Genomic DNA, 18,860 nt, shown 5'->3' with positions numbered 1-18,860 from the left:
AACGTTGATAAAACATTTATTCAACTGTCAATAGCCTGACTTTTATTTGAGATTCTTGGGTATGTGAATGCCATGCCAGACCAGAAATACACAACCATGTACTTTTAATGTAAACACAGATATGTAAAAAATTCATGTATGCCTGGCAGGAATAAATTTGAGTGAAAACAAAAAACAAACAAAACCGAAACACAAATCTCCCACTGGCCATCACAAAGAAGACAGAATCAGAGTGAATGGTAAATTCTGCAGAGCTCACCACAATGTGGCCCCTTTGCAAGCCCAACTCAGCCCAGAGGTGGCAGGTAAAATGATGGTCTTACCTTGAGGGAATCAAAGCAGGCAATTACTCTTCCATTTTCAACCTGGCAACTTTTTGGGGGGTGAGCGAATTTGCATTCTTCGTCAGAGCGAGAGCACGTTCCTCTCTGATACTGTCTGCAGACTTCCAGCGTCAGCCACTTTGTGTCTCTCACTGGGGCAACGTTCAAGGCCATGATGAGAACTACTTTGGATTCTGTCCCTTTCTGTTAAATGATGAAATGAATCCAAGTCTCAGTGATCCCAAAACTACTATTGTAAAAACTCCCACATGTAAGTCTGAAGGTAAGTAATGAATTCCTTAATGAAGTCCAATCCAGGAAACAGGCAAGAGACAACTGATCAGCGAGTGGTCGGTCATTCACCGATCACCAGGCCCCACTGGGAAACTGAGAGCCACAAGCGAAGTGCGTTCACTGTCATCTCTGGCTCCCAGGGTCCTAGTCTCTTGACGTTTTGCAGACAGACCTCGCTGTAATAAAGTGACTTCAATATGATGGCACTCTTTGGGAAAATATTAGTTCTGATGCTCCTGGCTCCAGAGGATGTTGGAAAACACGCCTCTCAGATCTTTGTATTGGAACAGAACGGCGTTTTCCTTTCCTTCTCGTCCTTTTTAAATTCTGAAATTAAAAGATTAGCAAAGTCAGATCACTTCATCCACTCATAGGGTCAGGGTAAAGTATGTTTGGCAAAATCCAACCAAACAATTAAACAAACAAACAAAAACCCACAAGAGGTGAACACAAAAAGAGCTCCCTGAGGGCTGTTGCCAGCAAAAGTGATGTCACCAGGCACTTTAAATCACGAACCTGCAAAATATTAGACATCAACTTGCACCCAAGCTCAGAAGAATCAAACACCTGCACTATCCACTAAGCTCGGATCTAGAATTTGTGAAAGTATAGATTAGACCTCTGAGCTTTCGTGAGTATCATGAGGAAAGTGACAGAAAGAAGAAGAAGAGGAGGAGAGGGGGGAGGGGGAGGAGAGGGGGAGGGAGGGAGGGGAAGGGGGAGGGGAGAGGAGGGAGAGGAAGGAGCAACTGGAACAACTAACTGTACAGCAGAATGATCTAGGCAACAGTCCAAGAGTTAGGAGTGACTCAAACAGACGAGTGTGGCGGACACAATAATTAGGCCCTTTGAAACAATTCCATCTAATGTGCTTAATCACCAAACAGTGTATTAGAATTGTGGTTCCCAATTAATTTCACATTTAGGTCATTGATTTTATTGTTGGGAATGCTATAAACAACTGTAGGGATGTGTCTCTCCTATGAAAGGGAGATGATATTATTTTGGATAGAGCATGGGTTCCCTGTTCCATGAGTTCTTTTGAGTTTACTGTGATTTGATGCTGGCGTAGGTGAACGGAGCCTCATGATATTTGCTCTCTGAATCCTTTCTTGCTTCTGTTACTTGCTTGGTGCCTGTCTTGCCTGCAACCTGTTGTTAGGTAAGGACAATGCTTTGTAGTTATCTGTTTCCCAGGTGCTTTAGTTCATGCTATCTATTGGGATCTCAAGAAGTGCTTGCTGACCAACTGAACTTAGAACAGGATGAATGCAAGTTGACTTGAATCAAGTTCCGCTTCGTTTTAATTGAGACACAACCTAATAGTGTCCTCTCCAGGCTGGTGGGATGGTTCAGCAGGTAAAAGCATTTGCTGCCAAGCATGGTCTCTGGGACCCACATTGTGCAAGGAGCGAACTGACTTCTAAGGGTTGCTCTTTGACCCCCATACAGCATTCACATACAAAGTTTAAAAATGTAGTAAAGTTTTTAAAAAAGGTTCTCTTGCATTGAGAATGTGAAGATTAAAAAGCATGCCTACAGCAACACTGTAAGTTAAAGTGCAGATGTCAGAGGTCAGCAGATTTCATTTGCTTTAATTTTTCAAGGATTATGAAATTAATAACATTAAAATTGAGCATTAACAAGATAAACATGAATAAAAGACTATAGTCTGTAAATTGACCATTTGCAGAAATTGTATGTCACGTAAGCCACTGTATACATCAGCTCAGTCTTAACGTCCTTCTAAAAAGTTACAGCTAAGGGCACATCATGAAGATTGGAAATAGATTAGTCATGCTAAACCCTTATGGAGGTGTCAATGGCAGGCCACTCATAAGACACTGTCATAAAATTAGAATGGGACTTAAAAGTTCCCATGGCCAAATGAGATCTTGCTCACTCTTAACCTCCCAGCACAACTTTACAGTGTGATGTGTTTCTCATGTGTTTGCATGACACTGGTGTGAGCACACCCACTTCACTGCTCGCCATGTAGAAGTTCCACAGCAAGGAGTGAGCCCACGACCGTTTCATCTTACTGCACGTCCTGGCACTTCGGAATACACTCTTTGTCCTAACTAAAAAGAGCTCACTGGACACAGTGTGCCATGCTTCATCTGTGTTTAACACAAGTCTTGATTGCCTCAAAAGGTCACATCAAGTGACTGACCTACATCATCTGGGCCTGCAAGAGTACCTTTGATGATGCTTGTACAATGACATCACCCAATGGTGCACATATCGGAATGCATCCCATCACTTAGGGATACTGACAGGATTTCAAAATAGCAAGTACTAAATAAGTTCAGAGGGCGGTGATTGAGTGGTTCACAAATGTCCCCCCCCCCAAAAAAAAAAACGAGTCCCCTAATTAATAAAAATTAGTTAACTTTGGGCAAACCAAGTCAAAGAGACTTTCTTGCACTTGAACTTTTCCATCTTGGAGAGAACTGATGTCTCTTCTGGCAGTGACTACGATGGTGTCCTGCATGTTTATCTGATCATTTAACCTTGATTTAGCAAGACTTCTCCTGGGAGGGTGAGAACTGCTCTTTCAACCCCATAATTCTCTCATTTGTCTGAGAAAGTACTTGCATGAGTTACAAACCCACGTGCATTCAAGGAAACGGGCAACACTGAAAGCTGTGACACACAGCTAACTTCAATTATAAAATATTTGAGGGGGCCAAGCAGGCTCCCACTTGTCTGTTTGGCAGTGTGTGTTTGCAGCAGCAACATCAAGTAGCTTAGGCGAGGGAGCTTAAGAAGATGAGTTTAATAACCAAATTTACTCTGTATCAGGTTTCACCAACTGGCCCGGACCTGCAGCTTCATTACCTCCATTCCACCTCCAAACCGGTGGAGAACAAAGGGTGGGAGAGGAGCTAAGAAATGTCTCTGCCCATCAGCAGAGACGGGCATCGGCAATAAAGGGACCTCAGATGGTATTCTAGACACGTTTAGATCACACTCAGAAAACGTATATAAAGTCCTGGGCAGGTTACAAGGCAACAAAGATGAGGTCCATGCTGTCCTTGGAGGCAGTAGAGTTCCCACAGGCTTCACAGGTAGGACAGAAATAGGCAAACCTAGGCATTTCTTCATAGATGGCGAGAATGAAGACTCAATGGTCTTTATTCACAAAAGTCACACACAGCGATTATTTTGGTCCAGAGAAAGGATTCCCATGTAAGAGTTATGACAAAGCACCCAGGATTTGGGTTTACAAACTGTCATGACAAACTGGCCTCTAGTAATATTTATTTTCATTGGCCAATGAAACAGAACTTATTTATGGAGTATAGCCAATGTTTTAAAACAAGTACAAATTATTAAACAAGATTATCTACCATATGTGTAACTTCAAATACTTTCCTGTTCTTCTGGTGAGAGCACTTAACATCTACTGTCAGCTCAGTACTCAGTACCTTGTTTTTAACGATGACCACTGCGTTATTGAACTGACCACCCCTACCAAACTGAATTTTTAAATCTTTTGATTAACTTTTCCCAACAACCCATGCTATAGTCCCTGGTTAATACAATTCTTCTTTCAGCTTATAGGGGTTCTTTTTGCAGAGGAGGGGCTAAGATTTTACATATAAATTCTTTTAAGATTCTGTATGTAAATATTTAACATAAACTTGCTTTTAAGAACAGAGTTGGCAAGCTTTCAATGACAGTTACTTTATGTTAAAGAAAGGGGTGTGCACCCAACAGGAACACACTGCCGTTGTAAGTCTGTTAATAAGTCTTTGGCATACATCCATCTACCCAGCATGCTCTCTGTCCTTGTTCTAGAGATTATGCAGCTAGTCATCAAAGGTACCACCTTCTTGCATTGTCACACATGGATACAAGCAGGTAACTGTAGGACCCTGAAAGACGAAACAGACTGAATTAGGTTTGGGATAGGCCATCCTAGCTGATGAATGAGCAATGATGACAGAAGAGGATGGAGGAGACCAAGTTTTAACTTGTTACCAAGGCACCAGGCTGGCATAAGCCCACACGCAGACCTAATTCAGTACTGGATCTGCTAGGCTGCATGCTGCTGGAGGAACAGATATGCACTGGGCTGTGCCTTCCAACATGGGAGCCACCTCCCTGTGGCCACACAGCCAGTATGACTAAGTGACTGCAATTTAAATCTTTATCCTTCCATTTGAGTTCAATTCAAACTGACCCTCCATTCAGCTATTGGACAATGTTCAAGTACGATTGGGCCAAGGTGAGTATATGAGCCCCTTTCCCAATCTGAAACTTTATGAAATCTAAATACACACTGCACACGTCCAGCAGAAGCTCAGCGTGCAAACCGAGGTGTACTTTGTTGTAATACACACTGAGGTCGAAGACGGCGTGAGAAGGAGGATGTGATGATGTTGTTACGCTGCCTCGGACTCACTACACGGTGAGCTGGTGCCTTTACTCCGCGTGTCACCAGTGTCCCTGATTTCCTATTCCCAGGAAGCCAACTTCTCTACTTCCTTCCGTCTCCCCTACATTTCCACAGTGGCTGCCACAGGACTGGTGGTTACAGGGGAAATACAACCGCACACTGTAAACAGTAAGGCATCCCCACGCAAGGTGAGAAAACAGAGTCCTTCCATAAACAGTCACTGAAGAAGTCTGCTTTCAAGCCTCTTCCTCCTCCACAGAAGCTCTGTCAGGAAGCCATGATTGCATCTGGGTGGGACATCTTCCTTCCCCAGCAGCAATTTTGGGGAGCAAGACACTATCTTGTGGATGATACATATTACATAATATACCTATTACAGCCCTCAAGCCTTATTTTTAAACAAATGTTACTTCTTAACTTACAAGAACTGTAAATACTGATAATACTGTAGATACTAACTTATCCAACTGTCCCTCACCACAGTGAAAGCTCTTAGGGAATTTGCTTTGTATATATAATACGTTTTTGCTGTTATTTTTGAATCCTTTAAATCCTGCTCAGCACCTGGTCTGTAGAAAACACTCTATAAATGTTTGTTGAATGAATAACAACGAACATTTGCATTTTAATACAGACCAAGTTCAAGGGTACAGGAATAAGGTTCTGACAGGGTCACTTGGCTATGACCTATAGACACATTCCAGCAGGCACCCTGATTGACTCTGCTGTTGTCAAGAAGACTGGGGTGGGTAGCTGCCCCACTCCGTCTCAACACCTGCTATCCTGAGCCTGGTGACCTTCAAAGCGCAGGAAGGACCTGAACCAGGAGCACTGTAGCCCCTTGAAGCTTATGGAGAAATGCAGATTCCCGGGTCCTCCCAGAGAGCCTACACTGGAAGTTCAGGGCAGGCCAGCAATCTGTGTTTAATCAGCCCTCTGGAGTGACCAGTGTGCAAGCTTGAGAGCCAACTTAATGACACCCTTGCTGTCTTACTCTATGCTAGGTATCCAGATGGTGAAGGAATAAAGATGGCTGCTCCGGGTCACCAGCAGGATGTCTGTGTACCCACCAATTCACCCAGAAGCAGCTATAGGGGGGCAGGAGGATCCCCTGGTGGCTACATGTCTGACCAGTCAAAGCAAAGCAAAAGTAGATGAGTAGAGACACCCAGGCGATCAGTTCCAGGTGAGTGTTCTGGGAGAACATTCAGACCAACATGCTCCCCTCAGCGTGTTTCAAAATACAGTCCTTTGAGGGAGGGTGGGCTTGCTTTGTAAAGGGCCTTGGTCTGGTGACTCTGGTGACACAGTTTTCAGAGAGAAAGGAATATTTTGTGAAACACACACACACACACACACACACACACACACACACACACACACACACACACACACCCTTTCTAAGCCCAATACCCAGGCTCACTATCTATTTAAAGGAAAGACCAGCTCAAAGTTAAAAAATAAATGGCTTTCTGTAGTATTTCTTGAAATTCGGAAGGCCTTTCTTTCCATTCAACTCCACACACCAATGTCAACTATTTTTAGGGCCCTTTCCTCACGTAGCATTTCCATTTTTCAAAATTTATTTAAAACTATTCTAGGCGTTAGCTTTTCAGAGAGCTGCGACTCTGGACTGTATAAAAGAATTTGCTCCTGAGCCTCTTGGACAATTGCTAAATTATGCAGCCAGTGAGTTTGGAATGCCTGGCCCTTCCCTGTGGGAGAGGAGGAGGTGGCTTCCCTGGGGTTCCACACCCTCAGACAAGCCCAGGCTGAGGACCCCCCAGGTGTCCCTGCAGAGGCATTACTTGGTAGATAATTTGCACATTTCTGAAGGGAAAAACATCAATCATGTCCAATCTTGAGCCTGAGATTGATCAAAATTTAAGACCGCCTTAAGGGAAACTGTTGTGCACCCCAGCCCAGCCTTCCTGGCTCACTCCGGTCACCTGGGCTTCTCTAGCTGTCTGCCAGACACGGCCTCCTGCGGCCCTGATTAAAGGATCCTACAAAACAAACCGGTTTCTGAGTCAGACAGTCAAGGACTCATTAGCCACTGAGTAACTCACAGGATAGGACGCCTTTAATTTTATTTTGCATACATCTAATTACAGTGAAGAGCTCTTGTCTCTTTGACTTCCTATTTCTCATCTTTACAATCTTTGGGTTTCCCATTCTTAACATTTAAATTCTTAAATTATGTATTTTGTTTCTTGGTTTGAGGCTGGGTCTCTCTATTCACTGTGTAGTACTGGAGAGCCTAGGGCTCAAACTGACCGTCCTTCCTTCCTTCCTCAGCCTGCTCCTCCAGATAGCTGGGGGTTCCAGGCATGTGATATCATGCTGGGCTTTTTATGGGTGGTGGTGGAGGTGGCAAGTGGGTGTGGTCTTTAAGACAGGCTCTTACTCTTTAGCCCAGGCTAGTTGGGTATATACTATATAGCCCAAACTGGCCTTGAACTCTGGCAATTCCCCTGCCTCATCCACTAGGACTGGAATTATAGGCTATGCCACGGCACGAGCTTAAATACACTAAATTAAAATAATCTTTCTTTCCTGGGAGCAGCTTGATCTCTGAGTGTCCTCACCCCCACCGACTGGTTTAAAGCAGCTCAGGGTGAGCTCTCTCCACTGATCAACTAATCAGCCACATCTCTGGCTTATCCAGTGCAGACACAGTGGCAGGAGAAGAGTCTGGAGGGGCCACCAGCTGAAGCACCAGGCTGAGAACCACTGCACTCTGAGGACTGGGGTGTCATACTGTCCAGCAATCACTGCCTTGGGGAAGAGATGTCAACCCTGGCTTCCCTCAGATGGCTCCGCAGACCAAGAGACAGACAGCAGTGACAGAGACAGTCCAAGGGGAGAAAGTAAGAACCCAACCATCTCTTCACAGAAATCAGAAGGGCAGCCATCATGGTTATCACCAAAAAGCTTTGTTCTCCAAACTCCTTTAAATTGTGTTCTTTTTCATTTATTAAAAATTATCTATAAAATGGTTCTTTGAGAGTTAAGGGATGAAAACCAACTTTGCTGGCCTGGCTTCTAGTCTTCCCTCCAGATAACCGTGTGACAGGCCAGTCCCTTTGAGCTCGCTGATCAAGGGGACAGTACCACACAATCCACAAATGTCTGTGGAAAGATAATAATCAGTAGTATAACACGAGGGCTCTCTTCATGGTAGCTAGTCTATGTTCATTTAGACTCTTCAGAGCTATCTGCATGAAGTTTCAGTTTTAAATTCCTAAGCCGTCTTAGTATCACTAATGTCTCTAAGAATGAGGCAGCAGTATAAACTGAGGCAAGGTTGTTCAAAGCTTGTTAGGAATGTCACCAGAAAGTGCTGGGAGTTTTGAAAAACCATGTTATTGGGCATAATTGTGTCAGTAAATATATGCTGCATAAACAGACACACAGTGACAGGTGGAGAGACCCTGTATCACTAACAGCCTTGAAAGTCGATGATGATGATGATGGATGTGTGTGTGTGTGTGTGTGTGTGTGTGTGTGTGTGTGTGTGTGAAGAAAGACGGTATATATGTGTATATGTATGTACATTCATCTGAAGAACTCTCTCTGTGATGGGGGATGTGAGTCATGGAGTCCCTTCTATAATGTAAGCTCCAGAACCTTTGACACATCTTCATCTAGACAGCTCCAAGCCCTCATTCTGAGTAAGGACAGCCTTCTGTCTGTTGACGGCACCTCCATTTCACATGTTACCCAGTTCTTTTGGACACACTTTCTGATATATCACTGAAGGAAATGAGATGGAGACCCTCAAGGTCACAAAGAGGTCAGCATTATCTATGACAAAGGCAATAAAGGAAAAGATTCTCAGCTATTTTTTTCCATGTGTGCTATGTCTTAAAGTAGAAGTGAAAAGATCATAAAATCCAGGGTTCATTTTAATATGTGAACATTTCCAATCTACTTTCATGGCCAATTCCAGAAATGCACACAGACAGAAACCCCTTCTTTAATTAGAAAAGAGAAAAATTCTAAATATACTCCTATACCCACAGCCAGATAGAATATATTCAGCACATATTTGTATTCAAATTGTGGGGTTTTTTTCCCATTGTGTTTTCTATCTAAATACAATTCACTTAGGAGATGCCAGTATTGTAAGAAAAGCAACTGTATTCGTTAACATTCAAGTGTGACATGGTACTTGTCTCCTGGGTGGTCAGGACCCCATGGCTGCATCCAGACAGGGTGAAGGTGGCCCCCAATTCCCATGTGAATTCCCCCTTCCTTCCCTGGCACAGTCTGTAGCAATCAATTCTTCCTAGCGGACCTGTGTCCTCTCCTGCCCTCTCGACACCAGCCTGAGGGCAGCTTCATCTGCCGACTGCTATGGTTTGAGTGCGCCATATCCCTTAGATGCTCCTGCTCTGAATGTTTGCGCCTCATCTGGTGGCGTTCTTTTGAGAGGCCGAGGGACCTCTTGATCAGCTCCCTGGGCTGCTGTGATGTGATCAGACTGCCACACACGACCGACACCCTCAGCTGAGATCAACCACGCCTTCCCCACCAAGACGTATTGAGATGCTCTGAAATTGTGAGCCAAAATGATTGTCTCCTTCCTTCAGCTGTGGCTGTCAGGCATTGCAGGTGCCGTGAGGCAAAAGGGGATAAACACACTGACAGAGGCTGGGGCTCCCCTTTGGCCCACTTTTAATGTTAGTAAGAAGAAGGGTTGCCTCACGCAGCGCAGTCAGTGGGCATACATTTAAAACAATCAATGGACTGCCATAGCTGTACATTAAGCTATCATATTAATACATATTAAGGCACATACATGTATTAGGAGATGTTAGGAAGCTGATGTCTGCATGCATCATGTGTGATGGACACAGGAACAGGCTGGCACAAGCATGACCAGTGGCTTTTCAAAGCTGCACTGATGTCAGATGGGACCTTGGGCAGTTCCGCTTCTGGACTCTCAGGGTTGCCCACAGTAGTAGAAGGAGATATTCAGAGACCACATGGAGTGTGTATGTGTGTGTGTGTGTGTGTGTGTGTGTGTGTGTGCGCGCGCGTGCGTCCACACACAGTACCTGCTAATGGCTAGTTGTTATAGCCTGTAACAATTCAATTACCCTAACACAGCCCAGAATGAAACCTTGGTGCAGACAAGACGAAGCAGAGCTGAGATCTCAGCTCCTATCACTATGAACAGACTTCTTACATTAGGAGACTGGCAGGACATTTAGTGGCTGTGAAAGCCCATGGCAGTTCTTCATAGAGTCGTGTCCATCACAAGACATCAAAATCTGTGTACTCATGTCCATTAAGTTGCCCTAAGTTTCCACAGCGCACTTTGGGCAGGGGTGGTCCTCATCGAGAGCAGTGTCATGGGGTCTGGGTTGCCCAGATATACTTGAACTGGCACAGTGCATTGGTGGAGTGAGTGTAAAGGACCTCACATAGTACCAGAAAAAGGAAAACGAGACTTTGCCTCGGGAAAACTCCATAGCTCCAAACATTGGTCGGGGAAGAGTTTGCAAGAGGTAGGGATCTGGCCAAAGGCTAGCGCAACGGTTGAAGAGGAAAGGAAAAATTCAGATAAAACTCCACTGTGACTATGGACATCAAGGAAAGGCCACACACAGACTGTGTATGTTAGAAACTCATCGGCAAGGAGTCACCTTTCCAACTTCAAATGTGTGTTCTACGTGGGCAGAAGGACCTGATGTTGTGCCCCAGGTGAAAGTGTCAATCAGGAAGTCGAGGCCATTTGGAAATGGAGTGTAGAAGTCATGGGCACGAGCATGAGGTGGAATCCAAGTTCCTCAGGCCATGGGATGGATATGAGACATGCACACTCACTGAGTGAGACCAAGGGCAAGCCAGACTTGTAAATGTCTCCAGGAGACTAAAGGGCCACCTGAACAGGACAAGGCACAGTTCACTTAGTGTCTTAGAGGTGACAGAAGTAAGAAGCACCAGGTGAATGACAGAAAAAGAAAAAACGACGCACAGAAACTCCTCTGAATCATCCAGCATGAAGGAGAAGGAGGCAGAACACTAAGGACAGCCTCGATGGCTGCTACTGCCAGGACATCAGGGCACGTGTGTGGACCACTGTCAGCAGCGAGGTAGGTGTTCCTGATTCTCCACATGCAGAGAGGACAGAGCAGCCGAGGCACAGACACAACCCTGGGGTACTTGGAGCTACAGGGACACAGCAGAACAGCAGAGGGAATTAATGTCTCATGCTTTCTGCACTGATATCAGATGGGACTTTGGAAGCTTCTGGAACCTCAGGGCTGCTCGGAGTAACAAAAGGATGGATAGAACCCCTTAGAGGAGGGGCAGCCTCCCCAACTCACCTTCCCAGGCTCCTTTCTTTCGGGGTTGGAAGCAAGGAAACAGGAAGGAGCTTGGGAAGATGGTGGTGGGTGGAGGTGGGAGTGGGTGAGCTACAGATGACCTGAAGAGGGAGGAGGAAAGGAGTTGCTGGTTCCTGGGATGGACAGATAAGCTGCTGAGTCTTCCCTCCTGGGTAGAAAGAGAGTGGCTTGAAGCCACACACCTGGAAAATCAGCTCTAGGCAGCTAGCTGTCTCACAGCCCCGCCACTTCAGCCAGGTAAGCTGTCCACCTGCCACGCAGGAGGGGTGGGGCTGGGTCCTCAGATGCTGCCCGAGGTGAGCGTGCGGACTTCCGGTGGCAGCATAACATGGGAGGAAAGCAGGGGCAGAAATGTCAGCTGTGTTAGAAACTGGAGTTTCTGTGGAAAGGCAGGAGCTGCTCCTGGACGGAGGACTCCGGTCTTGTCTCTCTCTTTACCCATTCCTGGCTGGCTGAGAACAATGGCATGAGAAGGAAGGAGCACGTTTCAAAGGTTAAGGGCTTTAACATGTACAGTGTATCAGAAAGTCCAGAGGTCCGGGGAGATTAGAGCGCAGGAGGCAGCAGCTGAGGTAGGTGGCAAGGCTATTCCCCCCGAGTGGAAACTGTGCATGGCATCACGGGAGCCCATAAATATCTCCATGTGTGCATATGTGTGGCTGTGCACATGCTGAGCCACAGAAGTGTGTGATGTCAGAAGTGGGTGTGGCTGGTATTCCTCACCAAGAATGGTTCAGCACAGCATTATCACACATGATCAAAAAACAGAAGTCAGGACAAAAGGTGCAATAAGAAACACACAAAAGTGTCACCGAGAGAAAGGCCAGAGCCAGACCCTGTTGGAGGAAGTGGAGTGTGGAACCGACTCACAGGTTACCAGGATACCAGCTCTCACCCTGGGGTTAGCATATTTAATGGTGAGATAAGACCAGGGAGAGCTCTTAGAACAAATATTTACCCAGCATCATTTGAGATAAGATTTTTCAGGTGGAAGGTAATAAGGATGAGAATTATCACAGAGTTCATGCCTGGTGGCCTGTGCTAACTAGAAGAGAAAAAAGCATGTGGGAGCTGGAAAGGCTGGAACACAGCAGACTGCTGTACCCACCAGGCCTCTGCGTAGGCACATCCCTGTCCAGTTTTACGGTGTTAAACTCGCTGTCAATTTTTACAGCTTTAGACGACGATGTCTCCCAGACGTCTATCCTCTCTGCTCCTCCTTTTCTCCTCTGTCCTTCTCTTCCTCCCCCAGATAGCATATGATACTGATGAAGAGCGTGGATGCCGTCTCCCAAGCAGTCTCAGTAGCTGGTTGCTATCCGTCTTCCACACTTCCCCGTCATCACCCCAGCCATCTTTATTTCTCTGTGTTCCTTTGTGCTACAGCCTCTCAAGCTATCTACCCACACTACTTCCCACCTCACCCCTACGTCCCCTGTCCCACCTCACCCCTACGTCCCCTCAGATCAGCAGGAAAGAATCTAGTCAGAAGTGGAGGCAGATCAGCTCGCCTCTCTGCCCATGCCCCCAAATACCACAGTCAAAGCCTTAAAACGGTCTGCAAGGACCATCATGGTTGGTCCCACAGCCTCTACGACCACCCACCCGTCTGCAATGACCTTTGTGACTGGCCCCACAGTTCCTCTGGTAATCTCTCTCCTTGCTTCCTTCCTTCCTTCCAGCCATTCTGGCCTTCTTCTTGGTCGTCAGCTTACCAGACACATTCTGCCTCCGAGCTTTAACCTCACGGATCCCTCTGCTGGGAATACTCTCCCAGACAGTCACACCTTGGGGGTCACCTATAGGGAAGCCTTTTCTGATGTAATATTGCATCAGTCCTCTATGTTCACGCTGGCTCACCTTACTCTGTCTCCCTCCCAATCCCTCGTCAGTATTCAGTGCTCACATAGTTATTTCATAGCGGGAATGTAACAGCTGCGAGAAAGATACAGGGTTCGGGTATATCCCCCGACATCTGGCACAGCATGTAACTCTGGGATAGGGTGAACACTGGACAAGGCCTTGCTGAAGGAGGTGTGAGCAGATGAACGGGCGTACACACGGCTGGACGGACTCCAGAGCTCACAGTCTGAGCCTGCCCTTGCCGTGCGCTTTGTTCCATCTTCATGATGGGACTTGAAATAGTCCTCAGCCGCTCTTGTTCTTGCTATTATTTCTGCTCCCCAGGAATCCCGTTTCTGAGCTTTAAGAGGGAGGGGGCTTGGCCGTTTCTGAAGCCACTTCTGTCCTTCAAGCTCTGTAGCTGCTCGGTGACTGGCAAGGCTGATTTAAGGAGAAATGTATTTTTAGGGACTCTTGTGAAAATCTTATCAACGCAGCTGTGTTTGGCCTCGATTTGTTAGCAGGCCCTTGGAGCCATGGGATCTAATGGGAGCACATGTCATGGGAAGGGGGACATTTGCAGAGCACGGGCTTGGCAGGGTAGCACCGTGAAGGGGGTCTGGAGGGGAGGGGAGGTACCGGTGCTGCTTTTCTTTCAGTCGGCACCTGAGGAGGGTCAGGAAGAGGGTCAAGAGGACTGCGCAGAGAACCGCATGAGGGACAGGGCTCTGGGGAGCCGGCACCTCACCGCCAGTTGAATTCTCCTTCCTCCTGTTTTCTCTCCCATCAACACAGAATACAGGCTACTTCCGCGTGCTAGACCCAGGGCAGCCGCCATTCCAGTCTCCCCTGTGCGGTGGGCGGAGCTGTGGAGGGTGCAGACCTGGGGAGCGCTTCTGAATGTCAAGAGCAGTGGTGCCAGTACTTTGGACTGCCTGGGGACTTGGCCATTGGCCTGAGAGGCCATGAAGAAGATGGCACTCCAGGCTTCCCTCTTTGGCTTGGCTTTTTTGAGCTAACGCACATCTCTTGGGACCAACAGCTGTCTGGGGAAGGCCTCAGAGAGTGGCCTCCTGTAAGGCGGGGCCTGAAGTGGGCTTTTTGAGGTGGAGATATCATGCTGAGAAGCTTCCAGCTCTCGGCCTTTCTCTACATCTGACCAACCCCACTACTTGTTCAGGAGACAGCAACCCTGGAACAGGACCAGATATGAGCTATGGAGAAGGAAAGTTCCATGGGTTTCTGAGACCCTAGAAAGACAGAAAACTACTATCTTGTTTGAACCCTGTAGGCCACTGTGTGGACAGGCAAGAGACATACAGATGATGGTTCTCCACTGATGCTGGCCAGAGCAAGTCTTTCCCACGCCCTATCATTTGACTTAAGAGCAGAACCCAAGAGTTCAGGGGCAACATGAAGAAACTGGTTGACAATAGCTTTAAAAAAAATCTTGTTTTGCAGTGATTTCACTTAACTCTGGAAAAAGGGAAGTTGGAAAGTCCATTCCAGCCATACTTCCTTTAATTGCCATTGACACGGAATGACTCAAGCCACAAGAATGAAGTGGGCTAGAGAATGGGTTTGAGTCAATGATTTGTCATATCTTTAAGGAAACTAAAACCAACAACCAATGTTTACTGTGTTTCAAGTCCGAACTCTGAGGAATAAGATGACCCAGGCAATTATGTATAATCGATAACCTGTAAGCCCAGGCACATGACAAGATGACATCAGTGTTCACTGTGGGACGGAGGGATGCCAGCAGCTGGCTCCCGGCAGTGGGCACCTCTGTCTCTCCCTGTTCTTGGGCACCAGCTCCTTTTGTTACTTCTCCTCAGACCCAGGCGCTCCTCAGAGGCCAATCACCACCCAACTCCGCCTCCCGCTGCCACCACTTGTCATTATTTCTAAGCAACTTCACCCGGTGCTGTGTCACCATGGTAACGGTGGGCCAACAGTTTGAGGAGTGCCTCTGAGAAGCAGGGAGAGAGGAAGCCACTGCAGGCTGTTCTGGCCTTGGTCCCAAGGCACATCTGGGGTGCCAAACAGGCTTCTTCCCATTATATAGAAGGGGAAACTGAGAGACCAGGTCAAGGGCCTCCTAACTCCTGTCCACGGATGACGAACGTGCCAGGGCCAAAGAGTACACCCTACAAGGAAGCTGTACCTATCATTCACGGTCATGTCCACTGCAACCAACGCCGAGGTCTAAGCTCCAGGGTCACATCTGTGACCAAGAACCCTGTAAACGCTGGCGCTCTCAGCACAACGGACCTCACTCCTTATTTTCCAATACACAATTAGTACCCAGGCAGAAACACTTTGGTTTCCCCGGTCAGGCCTGCTGTCTGGTGGACTCCACTCAGCCTTGGTATGCCCTCTACCCATGGCACTGCTTTTCTTTAAAAAAAAAATACCCATTTCCCTTTAAGTTTTTTTTTTTTAAGAGACACACTGCTGAGCTGGAAAATTAATAACCCAGCATAACCTGTGATACCACCCTCAAGACAAACTCTCAAGTTACTTGTTCATTATTTTCTGAAATGATTTTATCATCCGTGTTCCCATGTGCATACTTCAATTGCTCTTCTAAGCCTGCCTGCTCCTCAGACTGGTCTGACCTCTTTCTCAAGAGAACCAATGGCTTAGAATGAAACCAAACCTGACAGAGAGAGGGAGGAGGGAGGGAGGGAGGGAGGGAGGGGAGGAAGGAGGGAGGGAGGGAGGGGAGGAAGGAGGGGAGGAAGGAGGGAAAGACAGAAAGAGAGGGGTCAGGAGGGAGGGAGAGAGAGGGGGAGGGAGAAAGAGGGAGAGAGTGGGAGGAAGGGAGGGAGGGAGGAAGGGAGGGAGGGAGAGAGGGAGAGAGCGGGAGGGAGGGAGAGAGAGAGGGAGGGAAGGAGGGAGGGCAAGAGAGAGGAAAGGAGGGAGAATATGGATCTGAACACCACTTTTCTCAAGTATGCAGATTATTATACAGCTATTCAGTTAAGTACTTTGGATATGTGTCCGGCATATTCCAAAACCAAAAAGGTTTTATTTCTGTCTCTTTTTGGGCATTAGCACATGTATGAAAGGACAACCATGCATGAATCTTTTGTTTTTAAAGTGTGACTTTGCACAGTCTATTTTTAACTAGCAATGCAATGTGAAGTGATTGTTAGGAGTGATTGTTAGGATTACAATAGAACTCCCTGCCTATGTGAACGTAAATGGCATTTCGCCCACTGAAACGTGTCTTCTTGATGGTGATCAAAAGAACTCACTCACAATTTAGCAAAAGGACATGTCTGATGGGAAAAATCCTGCTCAATTAAATTCACAGGGCTAAGAGTCCAGAGACACAACCACGAGCCCTGGACGAGACGCCCACCTTGAAACCTCACCAGCTGTCTGCTCGCTGCTGAGCCGTGAGTATCGCACTGGCCCTGAGAGAATCTGGAAGACGTGAAGAACACTGGTACCGCTGCCTCTGGAGCCTGGGTCGGCTGCCACACAGCCGATGGTCACTGATCAACTCTGCAGCAACTGGCAAGGGTGGGAGTCTCTGCCTGTTTCCACCTTTCCAGTAAGAATGACTCATCGGCTGCAAATACTCTGAGTCTACCAGGTTGTCACTCTGCCAGTTGCTGTAACTAGTAACTAGTGCCTCATCACACTCAACTAGCAAGCATCCAAACTTTTGCAAGTTATGGTTCCAACACTGTTTGTTATTTTTTAACCAGTCAGATAATAGATATCTATGACCCCAAGCTGGTCCACTGTAAGGGTTCACTGTTCTCTGCCCTAAACCGATGGCTTAGTTTTCCCTGACTCTCCTTCCACACTTGGTCACTCAGAGTGTGAGTGTGTGAGGCTGTGTGGATGGCGGATGCTCCACAGAACACTCACTTGGCTGCCCTCTTCCTCCACCCCAAACATAGCTCATTAGTTCCAAGGCAGGTTCCAGAGAGAAGAGGCGGCCAGCATTTCTTCCTCCAGGGTGCAGAAAGGAAAGGCCCTCCTTTGCATACACAGGGTCCCCCTCTGGGAATAGCCTAATTGCCTGTCTGTCCGAAAATGGACAGAGCTGGGAGTTCCAAGAACCGAGTCTTAGCTTCTGCACATCACATACTAGCCGGGAGATCTGGGGGCAAGTCACAAGTGCCTCCTCAGCCTCAGTTTACCCACATACAAGTGACGAGTCTGGACAAAGCAGAGGTTGTCAGGCCCAGACATAAACAGCTATAGAGCCAAACGTGAACACTGCAGCTTTTAGAAACCTCCACTGTACTTGAAGCTGTGGGTAGCCAAAGAGAAAGCCAGATACTGGGAGTGGTGGGTAATTTGAAACGTATCTTTGATATCAGCACAGACAGTGATGCAGCAGACATTAAGGTTTGGGAGCCTTTGTATATAAACAAGGCTTGTTAATCCAAGAGAAACACTTGAGAAATACTGACCAGCAAGCTATCTGTCCCAGGCTTCTTCTACCTCAGACCTGCTAGCAACTGTGCCTCTTACAGAGGAACGGATCTCCAGGGAGATGCCCGTGACCCGTAGGGATTCTCTTTGTTAACCCTGAAGCAGAAGCTGGGTTCATTATGGCTAATAATTCTGTCTGACTCTCCAACCCTCCTCAGAGGAGGTAATAACACTGCTTCGGAGTTGAGGGCTTGGAACCAACATGAGAACAATCTGATGTCAGCACCACCAGTGAGGCTAGGAAAACCAATGCACTAATTTATTTAATAAAAAATAGGGAAATCAGCTGTGTATGCAACCGCAAAGTAACGTGCCACGTGCTCATCTCAGTATGAGCCATGATTGCTTCCAAAATAGCTGTCGGGTATATATTTTCCTTTAAAACGTAAACTCTTTCTGAGCACAATACAGTAAATTAAAGGGAGATGGAGAATTGGAGAGGATCATATAATCCTCCAATCCTATGATTCAAAAATAAAGGATGGGACACAGGGAAAGGAAGACGTCAAAAGGGAAGTTCAAATCAAATGTTCAGATCTGTAAGTTTTCTCGAAGTGCATTTCAAAGGTACAGCAAACAGCACTGCTTTTGTTTCCCTGAAACTTTTACAAGTAAAATCTTCTAGGCCTAACTTCAGAATGCTATTATTTCCTTTCTGGTTGTTACAACTAAATCCCTCATTCTGTATCTAAAATTTAAGGTAGTCAATGTTTCAGAATTTCCATGTGGATTATAGTTTATTTTCATAAAGAAAAATCAAAATCATAATTATTATCACACTTGGAAATGGTTTGTTCTAGTTCGCTTCTCTATTGCTGTGATAAACACCATGACCACAAGCAGTACGGGGAGGGAGGAGCTGATCTGACTTACGTCTTATAGTCGTCATCAAGGGAAACCAGGGCAAGTGCTCAAGGCAGGAGCCTGGAGACAGGAACTGAAACAGAAGCCGTGAAGGAATGCTGCTTGGTGGCTTGCTTCCCAGGGTTTGTACAGCTTTCTTTCTTATATAGCCCAGGCCCAACTGCCTAGCGATGGTACCACCCACAGTGGGCTGGGCCCTCTGTGCCAACCAGCAATCAAAAATGTCCCACAGACAAGCCTACAGGCTAATTTGTTGAAAACAAATTCCTTAAATGAGACTCCCACTTCCCAGAGGGTCTGCGATAAGATGAC

At 46.7% G+C, this 18,860-nt stretch overlaps 1 protein-coding gene across 8 annotated transcripts in view; it reads right to left on the bottom strand.

Moving 5' to 3' along the window:
* The window catches only part of Mbnl2 (muscleblind like splicing regulator 2), a 159,511-nt gene that overhangs the window by 109,447 nt on the left and 31,204 nt on the right, over positions 1-18,860 (bottom strand). For all 8 annotated transcript variants that reach the window (XM_015997476.3, XM_015997475.3, XM_015997478.3 and 5 more), the window contains exon 2: positions 324-944. In XM_015997476.3, the coding sequence (XP_015852962.1) occupies positions 324-497 (174 nt within the window). In that variant the 5' untranslated portion in view covers positions 498-944. The remainder of the gene's footprint in view (positions 1-323; positions 945-18,860) is intronic.

Source organism: Peromyscus maniculatus, chromosome 9, assembly GCF_049852395.1.
Source record: "Peromyscus maniculatus bairdii isolate BWxNUB_F1_BW_parent chromosome 9, HU_Pman_BW_mat_3.1, whole genome shotgun sequence".
Taxonomy (NCBI): domain Eukaryota; kingdom Metazoa; phylum Chordata; class Mammalia; order Rodentia; family Cricetidae; genus Peromyscus; species Peromyscus maniculatus.
Note: the sequence above shows the minus strand (reverse complement) of the source record. Positions and strands in the feature narration are given on the sequence as shown.